The sequence below is a fragment of the Apteryx rowi genome, unplaced genomic scaffold, assembly GCF_003343035.1.
Source record: "Apteryx rowi isolate R43461 unplaced genomic scaffold, aptRow1 scaffold_59, whole genome shotgun sequence".
Lineage (NCBI taxonomy): Eukaryota > Metazoa > Chordata > Aves > Apterygiformes > Apterygidae > Apteryx > Apteryx rowi.
In genome coordinates this window covers 108,842-134,491 of record NW_020450860.1, presented here as the reverse complement: position 1 = coordinate 134,491, position 25,650 = coordinate 108,842, and the positions used below count along the sequence as shown (strand labels likewise).

The 25,650-nt window shown below is 41.5% G+C and overlaps 1 protein-coding gene across 2 annotated transcripts; it reads right to left on the bottom strand.

Moving 5' to 3' along the window:
• Positions 1 to 10,389: 10,389 nt before the first annotated feature.
• IL13RA1 (interleukin 13 receptor subunit alpha 1) lies at positions 10,390 to 25,092 on the bottom strand. 2 transcript variants are annotated; one of them, XR_003256165.1, is made up of 10 exons: positions 24,943 to 25,025; positions 22,704 to 22,839; positions 20,315 to 20,435; positions 17,860 to 18,044; positions 17,376 to 17,527; positions 16,006 to 16,138; positions 15,661 to 15,757; positions 14,950 to 15,034; positions 12,261 to 13,458; positions 10,390 to 10,500 (listed from the first exon to the last, which is right to left on the bottom strand). XR_003256165.1 is itself a non-coding variant. In XM_026082741.1 (9 exons), exons 2-9 carry the CDS (start codon positions 22,786 to 22,788, stop codon positions 13,339 to 13,341), a joined length of 978 nt encoding a protein of 325 aa, XP_025938526.1. In that variant the 5' UTR covers positions 22,789 to 22,839; positions 24,943 to 25,092; the 3' UTR covers positions 10,703 to 13,338. The 2 variants fall into 2 exon arrangements, 1 of the variants encoding a protein (XP_025938526.1); XM_026082741.1 differs by lacking the exon at positions 10,390 to 10,500 and having other exon boundaries at positions 10,703 to 13,458; positions 24,943 to 25,092.
• Between the last annotated feature and the right edge of the window lie 558 nt (positions 25,093 to 25,650).

Here is a 25,650-nt window from a genome sequence, read left to right as displayed (position 1 = left end):
TGTTTATGAGCTGCTTTGCCAGGAAGTCCTGTGACTAACCTTATTTCACACTGATTTTATGTACCAAGATGGTATTTATTGCATGCAGGAAAAATGCACAAAGAAGCTGTGAAAAGACGGGCTCACCTTTCCTTTGGAAGGATATAGCAAACTCCCTAAAAGCTCTCCCACCGTGACAGCAGCCCACCAGAGCAAGGCTCTGTCTTTGCAGCTGCGACTGTCGCATGCGGGCCCAGGAGCAGATTTTGTAACCTTGAGGAGGAAACGAGCACAGCCAAGCTGTGTGTCTTGCAGAACTGTTTTTTTGCGATTTAAAGAAAGACAATTTGATGTGCTGTAGTTTTGTGTTCTGGCTTCTCCTGTGCAGTGCAACACAGCATCACTCCTCTTTTCATTCACCCTCTGCATTTATCTGCATCTACTCTCTACTCTTTGAACTCAAGGGAAAGCAAAATTATACCATTCTGTGGTTTCAATGACAACTTATGGTTCATACAGGGAACAGGATGCTTCAGGCACATAGTTTTTACTAGGAAATCTTTTCACTTTCTGTCCACACCACTGTGAACCAGAGACGATGTGGGGGTCTGTGCAAGCCGAATGGCACGAACGCAAAGCACATCATTGTCACCTTGGAAAGAAGGTGTTCATGGCAGGGCCCATCAAGGAAGATGCTGACAGACTGAAAAATTCAGCGGGGGGGAAGAAAGAAGGCTCAAGGGCAACACTGCCAATGCAGAAAGATCATTATAACAAAATACGCTTGACTTGGTTAAACATCAACTCACAGATAAGAAGAACACACCAGGCTCCTGAAAGAGCCTGTACAAGCCAAAGGGATGAACTGCTGGGCCTGGGCCATGTGAGCACGTTTGGAAATAAAGCAGTTTGCAGAAACAGCCTAAATAGCAGGAAAATAGCAGCTAGGGATCGCACCGTGGAGAGATGCGGGTCGCGATGCTGTCCAGCTGGAGCTGTCTGCTTGCAGCTCATGGGGTTTCCTCGTGGCTCGGTCTGGGGACCCCTGCCCTGTGTCCCCTCCACTCCTTCTCCCTCTCTTCCTCCAGGCCCAGGCAGAGCTGCTGGGAACTCATCATGTCCAGTCTGGACACAGACATGGTGTTCCTGGAGCCTTGGTTGCAATCACCTCCTGGGCAATTATAGCTGGGGTAGATTGAAGACTCTTCAGTTGCTCCCCCATCTGGTGCGGCGTGTTTTGGTGGACAGGTAAAGGCCTGGCAGCGTGTCGCTCTTCCTGTCTGTGGCCCTGAGCATCCCAGCACTTTTTCCACGTGGCGCCCTCCTTGTCTGGACGCCCGCTCTCCTGCAGTGTTTGAGCCTCTCCTGCAGCTCCAGTGCTTCTCTTGGATTTTCCCAGTGCTCTGCCCTGTTGTTTCTGGAAGGTGCTCAGATGTGCTCCAGAGGCAGATCTGGTTTAACTTGGTGTAACATGCTCTTGCCATCAGCTTTTGGCACCCCACCCCCTCCATCAGCGGTGCGCCCATGCCAGGAATCCCATTGTGCGCAGGTGCCGGAGGTTTCAGAGTGATTCGTGCTGGATGGGTATTGCTGCTGATACTCTATCAAAACGAGACACCAGAACTTACACGCACGTGTGCAAACATGTGCATGTGCATGGCCTGGAGCCCGTTTCCCACTTACCGTATAAATAACCCTTTCTGCAGTGTCTAGCTGCTCTGCCAACCCAGGACCTGGGTCCCTGGGAAGGGCTCCGTGGTGCGGGCTCCAGCACAGAGTGACCCCGGGCTCCTTGAGGCTGACATAGGTGCCCTGTTGCCCTGGGGCTGGCAGGACACAGTCCCTCTGGATGGCTTCCTGGTGGCATCTTGTAGCTTCCTCCAAGTTTCTGCTGCTTCCCTGTCGCTCCGGGTGAGGAGAGGAAAATACAGCCTGGCAATGTGCCTGGTCCTGGCACACTGCCAGGCAGTGGAGGACCAGAGTCATGCTCTGAGTCAGGTATGGTGGAGATCAGAGACGTCCCCTCCGGACTGGCCCCCAACCAGAGGGCAAAACCCATGGACATCTCACCTTCTCTGCTCTGGACAGTGCTGTGCTCCTGCGAAGGTCCAGTTTTCCTGGAAAGCTGCTCCATGCCAGCCCTCTCCACCAAGGGCTCCCTCCTGGCTCTGCTCTGTGGGATGAAGGAAGGCGACCGGTGTCATTCTTACGTGTTAATTCCCACCAGGGTGAGATGTGAGGCAGCAAAGCTACAAGCCGAGATTTTTTTTTCCAAAGACACTGCAAGCAGCTGGTGAAGCAAGGCCTCTCCTCCAGCTGTTTCGGAGATATTTATCACCGACACCTGCACCACCTTTGAAGCTGGTTTGTTTAGGAAACAAAATTGACAGAAAATAACTAAGTCACCTGAGGTGTTGGAGCACGAAAAGAAAGCTCAAAAGTCAATTAGCTTTCTTGTGAGGCCCGGAGTGGACGGCAATTTGGGGGCGGGGGGAGAGATAAGACACCAGATCACGCTGACTTTCATTCATTTGCAAGTCAGGCTGGTTTAACCGGATTTCTGGCTGCTGACATCAGAGCGAACAAAAGACAAGGTAAAGCTAACATGTTAACTTTTAAGAAATTCCAAAGAGACTGTCATTAGTGGCTTATTAACAAAATGTCCCTGTTCCCTGTCATTTCAGGCTTTCGAAGAGGGCCTGGGCACCCCCTTCTGCCCTCTGCCTCTAAGCTGTTTCCCAAGCACACTTCACCTGTACTAATTCAGGCTGTCTGGGCTGAGAAACCCAGCAGCCCTTCCTAGTTAGGCCAGACCCGGAGCACTGACAGCTTGTCCCATTGCATCGATTTCTTGGGATCCGGCAGGACTGCATTTGCGCCGAGTTGTCTGGGATGCTCTGGGGCGGTTCCTCCAGCCTCCGTGCAACAGCGGTGGTGCCCAGGTGACCTGCTCGACCGCAGAGGGATGCATGGTGGCGCAGGAGCCTCCATCGGCGCCTCGCGACCACAGCGTCGGTCTGCTAGTACTGGAAGCCTTAAAACAGGATGTAGCGTTTTGTCAAACCGCAGCCTGCGAGAGCAGCTGGCCAAAGGTCACGGGCTGCTCCGTCCTGCGTATTAGAAAACACTGATTTGGTTAAAGCCAGGAAACCAGCTTTTGTTTAAAATATCAGAGATTTGCTCTGTTGCCAGGGAGTAGGGGTTGCAAGAGACCTCTCTGCAAAAGGAAGGGAGGAAAATGAGGCTGACCGCCGAGACTGGGTAATTCTTGGGTAACACAGCAGCAGGCAACCCTCACCCACTTTGCATGCTTAAAAAAATAATAATAATAATAAACTTCAGGAGACAGAGCTGTAGGCAGCTCCCAGCAGCTGTGCACTGCGTGGGACACGCATCCAGCCCCCTGCCGGCTCCAGCGGGTCTCTGCTCCCTGCTCACCCTTGGGCTGCGTTTTGCACCTCAACCAAAGCCCTTTCGGGTCTCGCTGGGTGCATGTTTGGTTCCTACACGGTGTTGGGGGGGGGGTTCCAGGTGTATGCAGGGGTGCCAGGGCGAGTGCAGGGGGTGCGGGGCCGTGCGGTGGGTGCACGCTGCAGCCCGCGCTGGAGGTGGCCGGCTGGGAAGGGGCCGGGTGACGGAGCGAGGACCCATTTGCGGGAGACTCCTGCCCCCCAGTGTCGGCTCTCGGCAGCGCCGCGCTCCCAAACTGGATGCTGGCTGGCATCAGCAGTGCAGAGGCAGGGTTTTACCCCGGTTTAAGAAAAAAACAGGACCCCAAGCTCTCCCTAGGAGCTGCTTATCCCCCAACATTAACAGCTACAGATGGGCATGTTGAAGTTGCAGCTGGTATTACCATTGGCTCGGCGTAGCTGTAAACGAGGTACAAGTAATGCCAAGGTATGTCATAAATCTCGCAGTGTTTGACATTTTCCCGTAGCTCCAAGTCCTGGAGTCAAAGGGCTATGGCTTCCATTGGAAAACAAAGCTTGTACCTTCCTTATTATTAAGGGAGAGACAGGAATTGGCCTGACTGCACCAAAAAGGCAAAGAATCCGGGGGGGAGGGAAGGAAAAAAAAGAAAAAAAGAAAAAAAGAATTCAGTATGACATGACTCAGGAATGAACGCTCCGGTTGTACCAATGCCAATCACTCAGTGTGGACTCTGCGCTTCTGGAGATACAACATGCTCCTGTTTTCAGTTTTGTCTGGATTTATCTTTAAAATTACACAGGCTTATATCTGGCATAAAATAAAGGATTTTACTTTTGTTACAAACTCAAAACAGGATTACAAAAAAAGTATATAGTCTTAAATTACACAAAACAGCAAGATTTCTTCTTAGTTGTTTCGGTATCCCTCACTTAAAGGCATCTCATAACAGTTAGCCGGTATAATAAAAGCATTAATTGTATGCCAATTCCTGTAGAGGACGCACACAACTCATTTATAATAGAGGCAGGATCCTCAGCATAAGGATCTGCTAACAAGTTTATTCTTGGTATTACGAGCTGTGTGCGCTGAGGAAAATGTTTCTTTTGCAAGCTTATTTTGCTGATCTGTCCTAGAGGAAAATAAAGCTGGAAGAATAATTGACAAATCAGGAAACAAATGTAGTAGAATATGAGCAGAAACACATTTAGAAAATAACCTTTGCTTTGTCATGGCCATTATTTAAATATCAAAAATCACAGTCGTTTTCCAAAGCATTTGGAAAGACACCAAATGCCCATTATGTGAGCAAAATTTCTCCTTGGCAAACCATAGTTTCAGAGCTGGATCAAAACAGGTCGGAGGAAAAGTTTAAACGCTGGGAGCCTGTCTCAGGAAACCTCTCTTGTGATCTCCAGGGTTTCACAGCCACCAACAAATTTGGACAGTGGCTCGAAATCTCCGTCCTGCCGCAGGTGTCCGCATCCTCCTCCCGGCAGGAGCTGGTGGGTGGGAGGCTCTCGCTTCCCTGCCTGGGGAGGCTGAAGTAGCCGGGAACAGTTTAACTACTTCTATCCTGAACCGATCGGCACCACACTTCTGTCCAAGCTGTCCACCTACAGCTGCTGGAGAGAAAATAGCTCAGTGAAGGTTCGCTCTGCGCTAGAGCTCTACTTCTTCTTCCTCATCATTAAATAAAATAAAAATAAAAATAAATAAAAGAACGTTTCCCAATCCCAGACAGTGCGTTACATTTCCTCCAGAGGAAGTGAGGCTGTACAAGAGCTGAATCAGCTTGGGGTTGTCTGAGCGTTGCCTCAGCCTGCTGGGGAGAGACGCTCACTCTAATACCAGTGTTACCAACAACCACAAACCCGCACGGACCGCACTATTATTATGGTAAATTAGCAGCTCTGGAAGTGTTTGCTTGAATAAAATGAACACTACAAAACCCACATGCATTAAGATGATGCTCTACCACTTCCCCACTTACACATAAAAGATTGCAGCTATACATGAGAACATTTAGAGACCAGTATCACAAATCTGGGTCCTGGCAAGTTGAAAATCTCTTATTACTTACATTAGATTTTATACCAGTGTAACAGACACAGCTCTGAACTCTCTGGCTTCTGTTTTTTAGGATACACTTCCCATTTTTATTCTACTTCAAGGACACAGCAACAGCAAAAATCTGCATTACATGCACTTTCAAACACCATGAACAGAAACATTTTAAAAATTGCAGTTGAGAAGTGCACAAAAATACACGGTATGTAAAGAAAACAAGCTAGCAAATTATTTAGGAGAGGCATCGAAACACCTTTGAGAGCACTCAGCACAGGGGGTGATGCGTGTGCCTGCAGGACTCGGCCTCTCCGCCTTCCCACCACCGACTTGTCCTCCTGCCTTATTTGGTAGAGTAATGGGGACTGAAGTCAAGAAGGAAAAGCTTGACTTGGCAGCTGGATAGCAATAAAGCCTGTTTTGTGTATGCTGTAATTTGTGGTCACTATCTTGGTTAACTCTGCTGCCTCTCACTCGCCTTGAGCATGTCCTTCCTCTGCTCTCCATCCAGGGGCCAGCTCCGAGATCCCCCTCTTGCCCTGGGACCTCGGACACAACTGAAAGCATCAGCAGCAAAGGGTCAAAAGTAGTTCCAGCTAACATAGGACAAACCAGGTGAGAAGAGTGCTGCAAGCACTGCAAGCTAAAAAAAAGAAAAAAATCCAGATTAATGACCCAATGGGAAAGGTCAAAACAAGCCTGCTGCAGTGAAGCTTGGTGCACTCAATCCTTCTCTGCTTTAATTTCTATGATCATCTTGATCAGAGCAAATTTTAAGAAGCAAATAAGCACATGGGCCAGGAGGAGAGCAGACTGGAAAGGCGGAGATAAAAGGATGTCTCCAGGTGGGCCAGCTCCTGGAGCATGTACCTGCTAATGACCAAGACAATCTGCAACACATGGTGATTCTCCTTGAGGTCTGCAGCAAACAGAAGTCTCTAAAACTGAAGGACAAACATCATATTTGTCTTCAGAAAGTAGACACCCATGAAATTATTGATCTTTTTTGTCCAACTTCATCCCTAGGGAAATTCTGGAACACAGTGAACAATTGTGTATCCTTTCTTCTTGGTGTTTACCAGGCAACATCTAATCAAACATCAAAAACAGCTCATGCCAAACCAAGCCGGTTTCCTTTTTTGATAGGCCTAACGCACCAGGCGACATCCTTCTAATCAACTTGAGGAAATACGACAGTTAATCACTGAAATGGATGTGCAGCCAGCTGAAAAAAAATCTCTTAAAGAGCACTCGACTGCCCAGAGGGATGGCAAACACTGATATTTTACAGGAACCTGTCAGTTTAGCAGCATTATCCAGCATCTTAAACAATTTGGTCATGTGAGAGAATACACTTCATGGATTATATTGAATGAAGAATGGTTACAAAGGTGCTTAGGGACACAGAGCATGAAAAAAATTTTAGAAGTTTTCCAAATGGCACAAAAACACAAGTGAAAAAAGATGGAATTCAATAAAAATGTTAAAAGCATTAATCTTAGGGAGGCCAAATCAATTTTTCAATCAAGAGTGACTGACAAGGCAATGGCATTGCCAGAAAAGATCCGGAATTGTAGAAAGCCACAGACTGAGAACCAATAATACAACAATCCCTTGACAAAAAAAAAGAAGGAAAAAAACCTCTCATTCCGGATATAACAGGGAAAGACGACTGACAGACAAGCAAGGTAATTGTTATGCTCTTTTGGGGATGATGCAGTCTTGCTTAGAGAGCAACTCCACTCTAGAGAAGCCAGCAAGAATGATGAAAGGTTAGGAGAGCTAGGAGACATGGATAACCTAGGAGACAGGGTTGAAAGTTTTTTTTTTTTCCTCAAAGCAGGAGAGAGAGACAGAACTGAGGGCAGTACTTCCAAATGCAAAACAGCTGCTAAACAACTTTGCTCCATGGTGATGAGCAGCAGGGTAAGAAATCAGCTCCAGTTGCAGCAAAGTCAGTTCAGGCTAGTTATCAGGGGCGTTTCCTAATTAGAAGAATATAGCAGTGGAACAGACCATTTAGGGAGACTTTAACTAGAGCTACTTTTCCAAGTCTGTTCAGTTGGACAAACATCCATCAAAAAATGTTCTGCTCCTGTCACGATTCAGCAGAGCACTGAGTAGGTGTTGCCCTGAGGACTTTTCCAGCCCTACGTGAACTTTAATAAATGCATGTTCAACATCATTTTACATATGCCCCATAATAAAAAGAACTAATGTTACACACCTGATAAAAATGGTCTAGTTTTTCCAAGCTTACAGGATTTTTGCTCCAAGCTAAACTCAAACACAGCCCTTTAAGTCTAGTGCACAGGAGGGCAGATTCCCTTCTCTCTGCTATTGGGTTATCAGGTTTTCTACCTTTTATTCCTCTCAGGAGAAAAAGTGGCAAAAAGAGTGACTGGAAGTCTTGTATGCAGTAAAAGCTATATGAAAATCAACTGGAAAAACACTAACTAATGGTTCTGCCTTAGTTCCTGCTGTTCCAGCCGGGGTTATCTGCATTTGAATATTCTCCTGGAGCATGATAGGATGTGAATTTAAAACTAAATAGCCACAGCCTGAATAACTCCCCATTGTAGCTGAACCTTGACATTTGAAGGACTGAGTAATTATGCACCTTTTAGAAGTGCACCTAGCTGGCACTTTCAGAGTTTCTACACCTACATTTTGTATGAAGGAGGGAAATTTGTAAGGCTCAGAGGCTGTGAAGCGTAGGAAGGTGAAATGCTCCAAGGGGCAAAACAGACAAATATAAGGTAGTTTAGTGCTCACACTGCTATTGTCAAAAGTCAATAGATTTTGTTTCAATGTGCCACATTAAAACAGGTTCAGGAGAAGCGGCAAAGAAATCTTTAAGGAAACCTGGGTTCTGATATTTCAAACCTTATAGAATTACACTGTAAATGTGCAGAGATCTCTGAGACAGCAATAGTTGATACTGTGTGATCTAACAGATCTTTGATTAGGTCAACTGGAAAGGACGCCCATGTCACACACCAATTTGTTTCTAGCATGAAGCACGTTTGGTGTGTTTTTATTACAGAAGTTGTAAAGCCAGCTCCACTGTGAAAGCAAGACATTAATTTAACTCCCGGTTCAAGTCACTCCTACCTTGTCATTTAGCTTAGTAAATTTTGTCCGAGTTCCAAAAAGCGATACTACCATTCTGAGCTTAACAACTGCATTCTTACTAAGCTTTTGGTCTCATCATACTCTTATCCAAGTCCATTTTAGCAATTTGAGACAAATTAAATACAGCAAAACTTCAGTGCAATAACCTAAGAGTACAATTACTTACTCCTTAACTGGAAAGCATCTCTTTATAGAAGCTTTGTGGAATTGTCATTAAAATAATTCCAGCACTTTGGCAAAGGGAAAACAAGGAACAGAGAGCAGTACTAGAAAACCCTGGCTCTTTTACAGCTCTGCCATGATAGCAGCAATCAACTTTCACAGCTGAGGTATTACTTGAAGAACACAATTTTTCAATAATAATTGTACTGTTGTAGAAGGGATACGCTAAGGATAAATGAGGCAGGGCTTACAAGTAAAGAAAAACAATTTCAATAACCTAACCAACATAGCTGGAGAAAAGAGAACATAAAAACCAAAAGTCATCAAGAAGTTTTCGGGTTCTTACACCCTACCAACCTAAAGCACAGTTTCCGGGCCTGAAAATTTGCCTCTCACCTGTCCCTCCCACACAAACCCAGGCTGCTTTGCTGTGGTTATAGTGTGGATTTATTTTCATCAGAGTGATCTTAAGTCACCTACTTTAACCATGATTCAATATAGCTAGCAGGAAACTCATTCAAATAGAAAGATGTTAATCTTGCTTTACATCTGGTTTGTAATTATCACCTAGAAGCCACATTCCTACAGCTGGCGATAGAACGGATCGGGGCTGTTTGACACAGCGCTTCCAGCAGAAATCAAACGAGCAGAACTAAAGTATTTGGGAATCATCTTGGTGGACCTCTGGCGATGTTGGCAGATTTCCTTGCACCAGCCCCGCTGTGCACACTGCTGGACCTCCAGCGGCCGCCCCACCACTGTCCCGGGGCGAGAGGCAGGGAGGTTCCTGCAGTGCCCTGCCTCTAGTGGGCTTCCAGCCACCTACCTCCTCCATTCGCTGGGCTGAGGGGAAAAACCCTCCCAAACTGAAAGTCTTTTTTTGTTTTTTTTTTAATGAAAAATAAATCAACATTTCCCTTCCAGGGGAAATTCTGAATATTTCGAGTTTGAATTCAGAGGTAAATTTATTGAAGAATTTCCAGTGAATGGAAATTCCCAATAAGTGAACAGTTCTACCTAACAAGCATTAAAATGCCATGGCTTGCAATCCGGTGTGTCCATCCATTGACTCATTTAAAGCTATTCAGCTATGTCATATTGAAATCAATAAAAATTCACAAAATCAAGAGTATTTAATTATTTGAAGCATACCAAATACAAAGAACTTATTCAAGTATTTTGTATTTCACATGGTATTTATTGAAATAGAAAAAGGTCATTTATGGGGAGCAAATAAAACTACAGATGGTCATTATGGCCATCAAAACTGTAGAACAGGAAAAGAAACAATCCAAATATTCTTGATTTTTAACTTGCCAGTTTATTCTTTAATTTTGAATGATCTGGTCACTGAACTGAAGGGGACGAGGATACTTTCTCTGAACCTTTTGAAGAAGCCATTGCTAATGTGTTTATTTGGCACTTGAACACATTTGGATCTGAGCAACTAGGCAATGGCTTTCATCAGTGTAACAGCCTGACATTTTTAAAAACTTCAGCAGCTAACCAAAACATCATATCTTCAAACTACTTTTGGTAAGGCTACAGCAACCTCCGTTCAGTTCCAGTTGGAGAATTTCTGGATTCTCTGTTGGGTTATGAAATAAAACATGCCAATGTAACAAAATGATGGTGCAATGCGAAGGCACAACTCTATCCCAGCTTCATTACTCAGCCCCCCAAAATGACAGCTTTGCTGTTCTTGGCTGGTTGTGCACATTGAGTTCACTGAAAGGGAAGAGGATAAAGCGATATTCAGTTTTTCTTCTCTCAGCGTTTTGCATACCTCAAACATGCTTCTCTTATTGAACAGTTACCATCTTTTCTGTCTCAGCTTATCTTCACAACACACAACAACAAAACACCATGCAATTATATCAAAAAAACATTCAAACATATTTATTCATTCTTTAAACAAACTTACAAATCAAGTAACTGCAGTGAAGAACAAACATACATTAGCAAAACTAAGAAAATTTCAAGCTAGAAAAACAAACAAATCATAAACAAGAGAATTTAAAGATTAACATATACTGAGACGCTCGCTTTACATGCCAAAACACAGACTCAATAAAGCCATCTGTTAGGAAGTGTGTCAATAACCATTAGTCAGAAAACAAAGAATTACTCAAACCATTTTTAATCACGATCTAAACCATTCTTTGCATTTAAGTCTTCCTTTTGGCCTAGCACTTTCAGTCTGTCTTTTTCTTCCTTTTGCTTTATGAATTTGTTTTTACAAAAATACACTTTGATTTTATTATCAACACCAAAACAGACTCAATAGACTTTAGGGCAAAGTACCAAGGATCTTCTTTCTTGATTGTTTTACTGAAAGCCATAAAACTTTATATTACACTATTATGCTTCCTTATATTGAAATAATACATTTCTGCTTGTCTAGTGATCTATAATTAGCAACATTCTAGATGAGGTAGATTTGAAAAATATTTATACCTCTATTATAATATGAACTTTGGGGGGGGGGAAGGGAGTTAAGTTGGCAAAGGAATTAAATAATTCTTTGCCCCACACTGTTCCTCTACCTCTGGAATATCAAATACTCCTGCTAGCTGATTTTGTATAACCTGAGTTTTGTTAAATCTCACTGAAATCCCTGAGACTTTGTTGTTGTTTTGTTTCATTAACCAGTTTTTATGTCTTTTTTTTTAAGCCTGATTTTAAGTAAAAGATGTAAGCTCTTATGTGACCTGCTAGTTCTGCTACATTTCTCCTCCTGATTCTACCACCAGTAGATAGAGGTAGGTTAGAGATGTGGGGGAAATTATTTTTGAGAGGCTCAGGGGAAAGCAACTGGATTTATTAAGGCAGGGAACACAGAGGGGGTAGGGGATGTAAATTTGTAGCTGAAAGGCAAACTCCACTAGTTCTACTTCTCAGAACAGGATGTTCCAAAAAAGCAGTGCTTCCCTTCAGATTTTTGATTGAACCAAGTTTGAGGATAAAGCTGAATTTTAAAAGGTAAGTTAGTGGCGACAGAAGCTGTCCCTAGCAATCTTTGGAAGGGATCTGTTCCCAGGCTGCCGAGATTGTCTGTCCCAACTTGCACGCACTTACCCGCTCAGAAAACTGCGAGGAGCAAGCAATTCCTCCACTGATAACTATAACCAGCTTGCACAAATCCCCTTCTCCCCCATTACTTTCTGCCTCCTTTTCCAGAGCACAGTCAAGGTGCTGCTCTTAACATCCTTGCAGCACAAGGTAGAGACGGACACTCACAATTTTGAGCAGAGAAAATTCACAGTTGTGCCAGAAACCTTCTGTTGAACTCTGCTGGGTAAAGCACCTCAAAATGAAACCATGATAAAAATGAACAAACCAATCTGCGATTTACAAGAAAAAAAAAAAAAATCAAGCTGCTGCAGCAAATGCAGGAGAAAATTTTAAAAAGTCAAATCGGCACCTTACTTTTAAATTGCCAAGTTCCAAGAGAGGAAGTTTTTCACTAGAGAAAGAATAAAGCTTACCCCCGAGAAGGTAGGCAAGGGTTGTCATCCCCTCTTCCACCAAATCCATCAGCTCAGCAGTGAGGATGGGTCTTAAAGTCTTTGAATTCGTTCAGTTTCTGTGGTTTAGCATGTGCTAAGCATTTGACCAAGGCTCCTTAGACTCACGCATCCATTATCTGGTAATTTTGCTATACAGACTCAGGATGACTTAGCTTCCAAAATCAGACACTTTCAGGCCAATATGGCCAAAGTAGAATCACAGTTGGGTTAGACTCAATACAGAGTCATCAGCCACTGGACAACACAGGTAAAGAACCCTATTTATCATTTAAAATAAAATATAATTAACCCCATAAGTAGTTCATGGAGGCAAGGTAAAAAGTCTGAGGACAGGCACTTGAAAGGATAATAAAATAATAAAAACATAAAGCTGTTCTATGAATAGGCTGAACACCACTGGAAGGTGAAGAGGCTTTTCATATACATTTTAAATAAAAAAAACAACTCTCTTTTATTGGGTTTGATCAGCTCACAGCTGAAGCACATCAACCAGAAGTGTCTGAAGATCAGTCCATAAAAGCCCTCTGGAAAGCACCGTGCCCCCTGCCCAGGAACAGGCCATTCACAAATGATCCATCTGCTCTGGCCTCAGCTCTGGCAGCGCTTCCACACAGCAGCAGTAATGAGCCATCAGCTGTAAATGAGCCTTGTCTCACCTGCTGCAAAACAGAACCAAGTACTTCAGTGAAGTCACAGTGCTTGCTCCAAAAAAGTCCATTTACAGTCTAACGGGAGGCACAAACACGAGTGTAAACGATAGGTGACAGGGCAGAGCTGGCGCCAGGATAAGAGATGCTGCAATGCAGTCAACAGATGAAATTTATGTACATGCTCATCTCGAAAGATCCAGGATGAGTATTTCCAGCAGAGTTGGAGGAATGGCCAATTTTTCTTCTGAGCATCATACAAGGTTCAGAAAGACTCAGTAAGTTGAAAGTTGGTGAGTGTCTTACAGGCCAGTCCACATCTACATTGTCACCTGAGGTAAGGGAGCACGAAGAAAAGTCTTTCCTCATCATTTGTTGGTAAAGAGAGTTTATCGGTTTTCATTTTCAGAATAAGAGCACTCTAGAGGTTCTGTTAAAACTAAAGAATGAATTTCTTCTTCCTTAATTAACCTGTTGTAAGCGTTCACAGAATCATCCTTTGTACCGCTCTGAAAGAGAACAGCAACAACATATTTAACAGAGTTTCTTCATGGTGAGCGTAGCTTTTTCAGCCCAGTAGAAGTAAGACATACCAGTTTCACAACATATATGGTATATTACAGTGAAAAAGCCAAGGAAGCTGGGCAACAAAGTGTGTTTCTTAGGGACATGACTTAGGCCTGGCTGACAAGACAGTCGCGCTCTTTGGAAGTGAGGAAGATTTGAAAGTTGGCCTGCATCTAACAGTGCGCTCCCAACCACAGCTGATACCTGAGGATCAGGCAGGGGGCTGGAGAAGTGAGAATGTACACACTCAGCACAGTTTTCACCGAGACCCTGAGCACACATGACAAGATCAATGCAACACTTAGAAGCTGGAAGGTGTTGTTACTCGGGGCAGGCAGAGAATTCGAAGCAAGACAAAGTGTAACAGCTACAGTAGTTATGATCCTAATGGCCACAAGCTCCATCTTAGTCCTGTAATGTTTATTACATACTGAAGTATTTATCCAGAATCCAGAAAGCATAAACTAGGTGGTCAGAGCCATGCTGTCCCCATGGTTCCAGGTTATTATTAGGGAAACTCAGTATACGCCCACGGCAAAAGGTACTGCTGGGTCCTAGACTCTGCCTCTATTTGCAGTTGGGAAGCTGTGAAAGGAGACTTCTTTTTGAAAAATGAGCATTTGTTGCTGTTCAACCGAGAATGTCCGAGAAACATGCGGCACCAGAAACACAGACAGTCATTACCCTCTACAAAGGCTTCACAGGTAGCATCAGTTTTGAGGTGCCACTGTGAGTCAAAAGGTCCATTCCATGCAAGGATGGTCTTCAGAGAACACCATACATTGCCTCATTTCCAGGTCTGAATTAGGGTTTGCAGCTCCTCTTATAAAGAGCTACTGAGCTATTTTTGTTTAGAAACTCAGACACAAAAACTGCAGAAGAGTTTCTGTAATCAGTATTATGCTTATTTTTCCAGAAATAAGGGCATATAGTGACTCTTTCATCAACCAAAACTTGAAGCAGCTATGGTTAGTTCTGTTCCTTTGCCAACAAGAAGCTAAATATCTTGATTTATCTCATAACTAACTCATTGTGATAACTATAAGTTTCTGGAAGTCAGATATAAATAGCTTTATTCAGCAGCATAAATAGCAGTGACCAGCAGACAAAGACCTGAATGTTCATAAAAAGTAGTTTAATGGAGTTGCAAAGAAAACCATTTAAGGGACTAGAAGGCTGCAAAAATAACAGAATAATTAAATTCTATTAATGTATCTGGGAAAGCTCATGCAATTTGAGAAGAAAATCCTTCTCAGTTTTGGGTAATTATTTCTGTACAACTCTTAGCATTGTAAATACTTAGTCTGCATATACTTACATATATAAAGTTGGTTTTAAGACAGACAAATATCAGAAAAAGAGCTGGAAAAAAAAAAGGAAGCCTACAGATTCCAATTCCAACAGATCAACTGGCCAAAGAGCTAGGCACTAACCTGGGAATCCTCATTCTGCTCTCCAAACATACGCTTAAGAATTTCTCGAGGGTCAGGGATTGGTGGAAGGATTAATATCTTCAGCCTTTGGAAAATTGAAAAGCAAAGTTTTAGATGAAAGAGACAGTAATCTAAAAATCACCATATCAAGGCAAAATTTGGGTGTGGCCATGAAAATTTGTGAAGTAAACTGACAGCGCTGGCCAGATTTCATCCTCTGCACAACTGTGGCTCATTTTCACTTTTACTCCCCAAAACAAAAGGAAATGGGAATGTTCACGCAGAGCCAAATTCTAAGTAACTTCCAATGGTGACAAGGGCAGCAGCAAGAGTAGATTTTTTTTTTTTAACTGTTACAAGGAACTTCATATAGATTTTCTCAATTTTGAATTTGGACTTCATTGCTTAAGAGAGGAGATGCAATGACTGTGCAGCAGGAACCTAACTGTAAGCAGATACAAGCAAATATAAGCAATGTCACCAAAGTACAACCAGAACATACATCTAGTCTAGCAACCTAATTCTAACTACTGAAGCACAGTAGTGTTGCCTTTTTTTTTTTTTTTTAATGCAATACATGTTAGGGAGAAAACAGCTACTGCTGAAACATGCCACATCATGGACAGTTATCTGGAAGCGAGATGAATTATAATGCAAACCAAAGACCAATCAGAAATAACAGACTGTAAATGAAGTGATATGATTATTTACCTTTTTAGGTAAAAAAGTAGAATTATCGTAGATACTGCTACTATTAATGGAATGGTGATTATTAAAACAAAATAGAATGTAGAGTCTGGCTTTTCACCTGGAAGACAAAAATTTATAGAAACTTAGGAAAGTTTCTGGAAGCTTTATAGGAACAAGGACAACAAACAAATTAATTCTCTAACTCACAGGCTGAACATTTTTGGACTATACTAATGCTTTTGTAGGCAAGAACTTATTTTTCAAAACATGTTATAATGCAGATCAAGTTGCTAAGAAAGTGAAAACCAGAGAGGCCTAACAGATGAAAACGGAAGTTCAACAAACTCAAAGAAGAACTGTTCTTACCAATACTCTTTTCTTCACTCCAGTCACTAGAGAGCTTGCTGCTGTAACACGCAGACTTTGGTTTCGCTCTCACCTTGAAGGTATACTTGGTATTAGGATCAACAGCAGAAACTGAAATATGATTATGTTGACCCTAGTGTTAAAAAAAAAAAAAAAAAAGTAATTTACTGTGTTCAGTTACCAGCATACTCTCGCTCCTTTGCAAGCCCATTTTTGCTTTGCAGTTAATGTGTTTTGAATGTTTTTATGGAAGATCCTTTTGTGAATGCAGCACTTCATAAAAAGGACATAATAGCATTTAACCAGCTTGATGAAAAAGGCTGCCAAAACAACGACCCCAAGGCTAACATTTAAACTGACTCACTCCTATATCTATTATACAACATTTGGCTCCGGTGATTAAACTAAGACTCAGTGTCTGGAACTGCATTGTGCTTTTTTATTTTTTCTAAACATCTGTGATTTATGCTGAATTCCCCTCTGTCAGTCACTGTAGCAATGTTGATCAAGCTTTGTCCATGGAAAAGTCTTCTGGGATACCTCTACAGAGTGGAAAAGATTAGCTGGAATAGGACTTCACATATTCAATCTAAGAGTTGAGTTTCCCAGGGAATGTTGATACAATTCCAGTTTGCAGCATTTTGGGTAGGACAAACAGCTGGATAAGCTCCCCAAGAGAAGACTGGCACCTTACTTCTGAATTTATCATGTTGTTTACCTTTTGGATCAAACAGTCAGCTTGATTATTCAGATACAGGACTGAGTAGATCCAGACACTGAAGTCAATGCCTTTTAGATATACAGATTTTGACGTACGTTTAAGAGTGCACACTTTTTTTCCTTATCCTCAGTCTTTTTTTATCCTCTTGATTTTCTGGATAACATCCTGTGCGCACCAACAATTAATCTTGCTCTATGGCAATCAAGTCACATCATCCAAGACCAAATAAGTCATCTAACAGGGAGCAGCCCAACGATAGGAAAACGCAACACCAACAGACCAAAGTTCCTTCCATACTGGTGAGAAGCAAACAGGTAGGCACAATACAGTGCGACTTGCTTCAGTCTATGCCTCTTTTAATTGGACTCTTCTTATATATTACTGCTTTGCCATAGTAAATGATGGCAAAGATTCAGAAGACTAGTCCTGATTACATTGCATAGATATTACTACCAGAAACCTATTGCATGGGAGAAAAATCTAGCATATCCACACAGCACTTCCAGCTAGTGCAACAGACCCAGTCTCATGCAACATATATAATCATTCATTTTTTAAAAGAATATTTGAGTTACTGTGATCATTTCCACAAATTATAAAAGATAGATACACATGACAAAACAGGTAACTGTAAATAACGAAAAGTTACTTCAATTGTCCAAGTGGTGCCCATATCACCAGTGTGGTATTCCACCTCATACTCTAGACAACTTGCTGGAAAGGTGTCTGATTTGCTCCATTCTAGATGTATTTCATCGTTAATCTTTGACAGTGTAACTGCCTTTGGGGTAGCAGGTTTTACTGAAATGCAAAATAGAAAAATTAGTTTAAAACTACCTATTACTGGTTATAAAAGTGGCTAGAAGTTTTGTATTGCATGATATTACACATATACTAGAGTCCAGGAACAGAAAGGGGAAAAGATTAGCACCAAAAAGTAAAGAGAGAGTATTTGGATTCAATACATTAAAAAACAAAACAGACCCAATCTGCATAATTCCTAAATCAAAGATCAATAAAGAAGAGAGCATCTTGTCGTGTTGTCTGACCCACAGCTTACAAGCTGCAAGCTTCTCAAACACATGGACATACTGGCAAACTTTAGTTATTTTGTAATGGGATATTAAACTTACCAAGGGTGGTAGGATTTTTACTTGCACATACAGGCCTAATTTCCTCTGAATCATCTTTAATCAAAATACTGATAGTTGGATAAGTATTGGTGACCTTTGGGAAGGTAAGATTGAAAACGCATTCAAAGATTCCTTCATGTATAGAATAATTGTTGCACTTCTCGGGACTTTTCAAGCCATCATACCTATAAGAATAACAATACTTTTTCAGCTTCAGAAGAATAGGACTGATAGGGGAAAGCTTGTTTTTAAACCTATTTTACAAATTCTAAAGATTGGTCCTGCACGAAAGTTGTGCTATAGCATATGCAAAAATAAAGTTAAACAAAATAAGAATATTGTCATTTATCGCAAGTTGCAAAAGGAATGATATTCTCATAAACAGTTTCCAGTAGTAGAAGAGGAGATGGGTCAAAGTGTATTCAAGCATCAAAAATAAGAGCGAGTTCCAGCTTTGTTTCACATTTTCCCATGGGAAAACAATGTCAAGAAAAAAAAAAAGGAATCAAATCAATTTGGATCACGTCCTGACAAGGGAATTTCACTTCTGTGAGAGACTGAGCTAATGAAACACTTTTCTCAATGCCTTAGGTATCTCAGCTCTTGCTTGAGAAAGCTAATTTTCACCTACTGCATGCACTTGCTTCCCAAAATGTCAGTATTCCCTTTGGATAACAGAGAAGCTGCAACAACCTTCTTCCTTGTTTCTCTTTGTTCCCAACAGTTCAAGTGAAACGATTCCAGGGGCTTTTCCTCCCCAGAAAACTGAGGGAACTGATCTCTCCATACCACCAAAAGGAGTAATCAGAGCTTCGTTTCGGGGCGCAGGAGAAGTGGAGTTCCTCTACTGCCCATCTCCCTGTGCACGGGTGGGGTAAGCCAAAACCCTCGCTCCCGTTTTCGGTCCCAGATCCTTTTTTATCCACCCTCTCATCTCCCTCCTTTGGGCTCGGGGAAGATGGGAAGCATTCAGAGCAGACAGCACCGTGTAGACACATTGGCTCCATTTCAGCAATTATTAAAGCACTGGATCTGTTTGTTATAAGCAGATGTTATGCTCATGTTCACTTCTGATGAAAACATAGGTTTTGCAGGAAAATATCAAGGAAGAAGAATATGGAATAGAATTAAGTAATAGTTTTTCAAGTTCATTATCCGGTCACTTCTGAAAAAACCCTGCATTACAGGAAATGCTTCTTTCAACCCCCAAATCAAGTGTTTCAGCTTAGTTTTCAACTTTAAAACTTATAAGTGCCTTTTTTTTTAATGGAAAAGGCTAGACTGAACCTGAAAAAAAGATGTTTGACTTCCACGTGTTTTTATGCTGAATTCAGTTAAGCAACATGAATCAAAATGCTTGATGTCACTATACATTAAAATGAAAGAGCAAGATGCAAATATATAGCTCTAGCCTAAAGCACTGTATACATATATATATACACATATACACCAGATACACATACCATATACAACTATACATAACCCCAGAAATTCTGATCTTCAACTCATTGCTACTGTTCTTGTAATAAAGAAAAGGCTTGTCGTGAGTAGCAGCTTAGACAGAGAGCAGTCCTCCCTGCACTTAACTCATACCGCAACTTTTCTGCTATTTGCTGTTAAAATGCATTCAAAAGAACAGTTAGTCTGTGAGACTGCCACTGGAGTGGAAAAAATTTATTTAGTCAGGTCAGATAAGACACAAAGCTGATTTAAAGTAAATTACAACATGGGGCTTTCAGAAATAAAATTTCAATATTTCTACAGAAGCTAATGCAATCTGGCATTTCACAAAAAGCATCAACATGCAGAAGTATGCATAGATTAGCATGCACAGATCTTGGTGCCAATTTTTCCTCAAACTGCAACTCTGTTCCTCTGGAACAAGAGACTATTTATGGCAGTTAGCTGGCAAGCATAGATGATGATAAAAAGATGTTCTCCATAACTTTCAAGGTGAATCAGTTATTTATGACACAGAAGACAAGCAAAACTACTGGTAAGTGTTATTAATGCTGCCATACCATTTTCTAATGATTTAAGAACTGACATATGCATTAGTGAGCAGCTCTGACATAAACTGCAACCCCAGTTTGTCGGGCTGCAAAGAAAAGAATGAATATGTTGGTCTGGCGCAGTTCTTATTCTTCCCTGTTTGAATCCACAATTAAAAAAAAAAGATAAGAAGCAGCAATTATTTTTAAATGGGCTGCAGAAGTAGCCAGTACTTCATGTAAAAAAATCAACTTCCTGAAAAGACTGAGCAGCAGCAACCTCTTGAACCTTCAGCAGCTAAGTTTTCAGCTGGACACGACCCAGCACCATAACTTGTACACAGTGCTTTGGGATCTCTCAAAACAACAGGAAATAGACAAATAAAACACACCAAGTAAGTAATGTAAAGCTAAAGATAAGAGTTAAAGCACTTTAGAATTCAGAATAAGAAGTTAATACGAACCAGTAGAACAAAGTATACTTGGTACCGCTACGTGCGTTCTTCCCAGCAAGCCATTTACAAGCCATGTACTCCAAATTGTGCCAAACGCAGTCCAAGTCCACAGCAGCAGTACCCGGAATACCTGCAATGCAAGTTTGAAAGGCCTCTTAGATTTATATTGCTGGCAAAGTCTTCTCCCCCTTTTCCGGAACGGAAGCATCCCATTTGATGTAAAAACTGCTGCCTTTAGCTGCCTGAAAGGCGAAGGCAGGTTACCCCTCAAGCTGCACGGCATACCTTCATGCAGCGAGCGAGTTCCTGTTGTTTATTGCTTGCAATAGCCAAAATCTCACTGGGGCCGCTTCTAAATGCAAGCTAACCAACTCCAAGTCTCTACCATGGCCGAATAACTACTCAGAATTATCTGATATTGAATATGAGGTGGTAAGTCAGGAAGTTGTTTTGCTTCTATTAAACAACAGACACTTTAAAAAGGAGTTAAAGTAATTGGCAATTATAGGGATAGCACTCAGCTTTGTTTGAATGATTACAGCCATCAACATTAAAAATAGCCAGCATTTAATTATAGTTATCTTCTCCAGATACAACATTAGTTTCTCTGTATTCTCAATATGGAAATACCTGTCGATCTTAAATATGGATAAAAGCAACACTGGGGTAAGTTGAATTTTTAATTGAGACCCATACACCACTAGACATTCTACTTCAACATATTGAAAAACCAAGTTACAGAACATAAAAACAAATGAGTACATAGCAACTGTGAATAGAGAAGTCAATATATCTCCCAGGCAGAGCAATTACAGAATAATGTCTTTCATATTCAATCTTGCATCACTGCATGGTACACATTTCTCATAATGTATTAACGTATTACAGCTTATCAGACATTTTTCTTTCAATATGTAGCAACATCTCCAAGAACTAAATATGAATGACAATTTTAATCAACAGTCCAGACTTTTATTGACAGCAAACCCAAAATTATATCTACTCCTGAGCTTGCATTCTACCCGAAGCAGTGACTATGTAAGAGTAGAAGGAAATGAAACTGGTTTTCCCATTCCAAGAGGTATTTAAAAATATTTATCTGCAAGCAGACTTTTAAAACCCCCAACTTGTTTAGCACATGCTGTTGCAACGATCCACTTCCCTGACTTTCCAGAATACCCTTTCAAAGGACGTGCAGACAAATCTGAGAAGGTCTCAGATTCTCCTGTCTGCAAGCTGTTTTCGTACATACTGAGTCGGGATACTGGGTTAGAGAGACTTCTACTATCCAAAGCCAGAAGTACTACTTCCTTGCTATAACCTCCTAACTTCCAGTATTCAGCAGTTCAAGGATATCGTCAGCTGGAGGATATCCTTGAACTGCTGAATACTGGAAGTTAGGAGATATATATATATATATGTGTGTGTGTGTGTGTGTGTGTGTGTGTATGTCTGTATGTATGTTTGTGTATATATGTATATACACATATACATGACTGTATGTAATAGCCCTTGCTGGACCTTTCTTGCATCAACCTATCTAAGCAGTTTTTAGAATCCATGTATGCTTCTAGCATCCAAAATATCCTGTGGCAACACACTTCATAATTACATTTTGTGAGGAAAAAGAATACATTTTTGCTTAAAGTCTTCTTCCTAACAATTCTTCTATGTATCCCTTATTTCTGGATTAAAAAATGACAGAAAATAATTTTTCCTCCATTCATTTTTCCATTCACAGCTTCTTAGATTTCTCTCATCTCTCTGGAAAAAGAGAGAACGCTACCATAATTCTTTAACTAAGCTTCTTATTTATTCAACAAATTAAGTTTGCTAGAGTCATCCCTCCACATTTACAAATGCAGGGTTATTTTGAGGAGTCGTACAGAAAAATGATACAAAATAAACTGACTTAGATTTTAATAAAGAAGTCAGCTAGCTTAACAGAACATAGGCTCCCTTTTACCTCACAACCAGAACACGGCAGAACGACAGGAATCGCATCATTGCTTTAGAAGAGCATTTAAATTTTAAAAGCCTGCCTGTAAGACTTTAAGTGCCAAAAGACTCCATCTTGGTTTAAATGTGGTAGAATCACCCTGTTCAGGCTCTCCCAACTGCAGAGTTTCCTAAATTCCCAAATAAATCTCAGCTGCTCTTCCCTACATCGTTATCTCAGTCGCAGCCTCGGATGAGCCTGTGTGTAGCACTGGGTGTGCTGCCACGGCAATCCTGCTCTTTAGTTCCCTACTTCACAGTTTAATTCTTGCCTCTGGAATGTCTCCCTGAGATAGCTCCCTATGATGTATTTTTGCGATATTTTGTTAAAATTGCTTGGAAAACAAGACTATGTCAAGGAGAGGCACATCTGTCTTAGTCTTGCTGTCTGGAGCGTTACCTTTTGGCGGAACAGAACTCTCTACCCATCTGCTTGGCTCACTCGTGTTATCGTACTTGCATTCGCTTCTCACTTTGAAACGCATCTCCTCATTCAGGAACGTATCAGTCACACGGAAGGGACTCTTACTCCATTTCTAGGTTTATGTGGGGGAGAAGAAAAATCAGACCATTTGATTTGCCATGCACAAGGAAATTACTACTAATATAAGAATACATTAGAATCCATCAAAAAAACTACAGCTTAAGCCCAATGAAATGACCTTCTCAAGACATGCAGAGACTCAGTGGCGCTCAGCTCACTTTTGTAATCAGGCGCACTCAGAACTCACAGCATGAAAACTTCTCTTGCTCTTAATTCAGTTACCTATAGACACGAACACTAGCCATGCAGAGACCAAGGAATTAATATAATATGGAGGAAACTCATCCTAGAGCAAGTCTTCAAGAATGATGCAGAATAAGCAGGCTACACATGCTACAGTTATACAAACGGAATTTCACCTTCATCTTTCTGTGTGTTTGCACATGCGTGCGTGACTAACAGAAGAAAGAACACTCAAAGACCTAACTGAGAGGAAATAAGAAGAATTTACATGGATTTAAGGAGCAAAGGAAAACTTTATCAAAAGAGAAATCCACAGATGGCTATTAAATAGAATGACACCGCATCAGGCCCAAGAAGTCCACGAGCTTCCAGTTTTGGAGATGAGGCCGGTATGTGTTTGTGCGAGGAAAAGACTCACCCCATTCTCATACACTTTCTCGAGCATCTTTTATTTGGCCAGGGAGATGTCTCTTACTTAACTGTAGGCAGGATACCCAAATCTTTGGTATGACCACAGAATGGCATAGCCACTCGTGTGCACAAAAAAAATTTCACATGAATCAATGAGAAAGGAAATCAGACAGCCATTAACAGAGTAGGCCCTATCAGCTGTAATGCAATAAGATGCAACAAGATGATAAAGTCTGGTTTGCCCTGTCTTGTGAAACCACCGGCTAACAGCTCTTTCACTGCTGCTGACATTTGTCAGATCCTTTCACGAGCTCATCGGACTTGTTAACCAAGCAGAAAATGAATCTATTAGGAGAGGTAAACAGGTTTCAGCTGAGTTAGCAAGTTCAGCTGGCTCGCAGAAAGGTCTGTTGAATACCCAGCCCATTGTTAGAGAAGGGGGTGTCAAAAATGAAGCTTTACCCTTTTAGCAGTGTTAAGCCACGAAATCAGCTCAGCTGTTTGTGAAACTGCTGTCTTTCTTCAAGTCCAGGATATCCTGGAGCTGTCAGAAAGAATACAGCAGCAATAGTGAGGAGGCCACTGTACACGTCAGGCCATAAAACTATAATAGCACTCAAGAACAAAGGACTATTTCATGAAGCATCCTCATGAAAACATAATATCAATTTAACTACATCCAAGATAACAGCATTGCCAGCCCCACAGTCAGTGTATGTTCCACGTTTCACATTCTGATAGTTAGGAATTAGGGGTTGATAGAATATTATCCTACTGGGAATAAATTTAAAAAATATTCCCTCTAGAGCCCTTTCAGCACCATAGAAATGCTGCTCTCTCCTTCATGGTGAAACAGCTACCAAGCCATAGCTAGACACACCATGAATCACACCAGTGATGCAACCTAACAGAGAAACAAAAGGAAAAGCCCCCAACAAATGGATTTTGCAGCTTTTTTCAGGGTACAGATTTGTTCCCTGTCCTGTTCATAACACAGTCCCCATGAATAATTGCCAGTACATGTGCTGGGACAGTGCAAATGTAGGAATACTTTAATACTTGGCATTATCTCCAAAAGACAATATACTGTCAAACCACAACCTACACCGAGATGAGTGTGCATGCCTCTTTCTTGGACTGAGTTCAAAATGAAGGAAGATGACCTTTGCAAATTCACAGTTACATCTTAAGGATGTAGACTGCTCTGGTTATGTGTTTTTAATAGAAAGTTGTAAAAACAAATAATGAAACAATTCTTTTCACATTATTATTGTACTTGCGAGTTATCGGTAACAGTTGTCTTATCAGACAGCCACAGACAGATTTTTCAGATCTGAATATTCCACATGCTGGCATGACTCATTTTTTGAGGTTTTGATCCCATGACAAGAACCAGAGGATGTATTTATATGTGTATGTATGCATAAACAAACATACCGAGTTTTACCACAATAATACACTAATTGGAGTAGAGAGGAGCTCAAAGACCCGAGGAACCTACTCTTTTGTCCTGAGGGACCTCATTGATGACGATGTCGCTGGAGTATTCCAGATCGCAGCTACTGCTGACGTTCTCTGGGGCTGTCCACGTCCAGTTCAGGGTGCAGATTTGGACAAATGAAAAGTCTAGGTTGGATGGAGGTGGAAGAACTTTTGCTCCTAAAAGAAAGAAGAAGCTTTGAGTATAACAGTCCTGTTGGCTGACAATTCACCGTCAATAACACTGTCAGATTTTTAACTCTCCCATGGAAAAGAATGCAAATGGCTTCTCATATTTGTCTGTTCCTATTGCTGTCAGAGAAGCTGCTGCCTACTAAAATATTTCTACTCATTACTGTTAACTCAGCCCTCAATCATTTAAATAATTGTATGAAACCATTCCAGAAGAACTTATTTTTTAAAGTAATTTTTAAGTATTTGCTGCAGGTAACAGTATGGTGGCAGCGGCTTATGCTTGTTAAGGAAGGAAAATAAGTCTTACGAAGAGACCTCATTTTTCAGTTGTTTGCTACTGTGAGCTAGCATCCTTCATGCTGAAGTTTAGTAAACATAATATGTAAATTTTGCAGAGCAATTAATGTCTTATTCTATCCACAAATTAGCCATCAACATAGTTTTAGAGAGAATACTTGAAAAAGACAAGCGATTACATCTCACGGTGACGACTCTAGGTTAGAACCACAATCTAGCCCAATCTAAGCAAGAACAA

What these genes read in the sequence shown, in the direction of transcription:
- IL13RA1 (XM_026082741.1), bottom strand. Translation starts at nt 22,788, where the DNA reads ATGCGTTTCAAAGTGAGAAGCGAATGCAAGTACGATAACACGAGTGAG. An exon ending in AAGTATACTTTGTTCTACTG is followed by an intron (nt 18,045 to 20,314) that starts GTTCGTATTAAC and finishes TTATTCTTATAG; the next exon opens with GTATGATGGCTTGAAAAGTC. An exon ending in CTACTTTTTTACCTAAAAAG is followed by an intron (nt 15,035 to 15,660) that starts GTAAATAATCAT and finishes AATTTTCCAAAG; the next exon opens with GCTGAAGATATTAATCCTTC.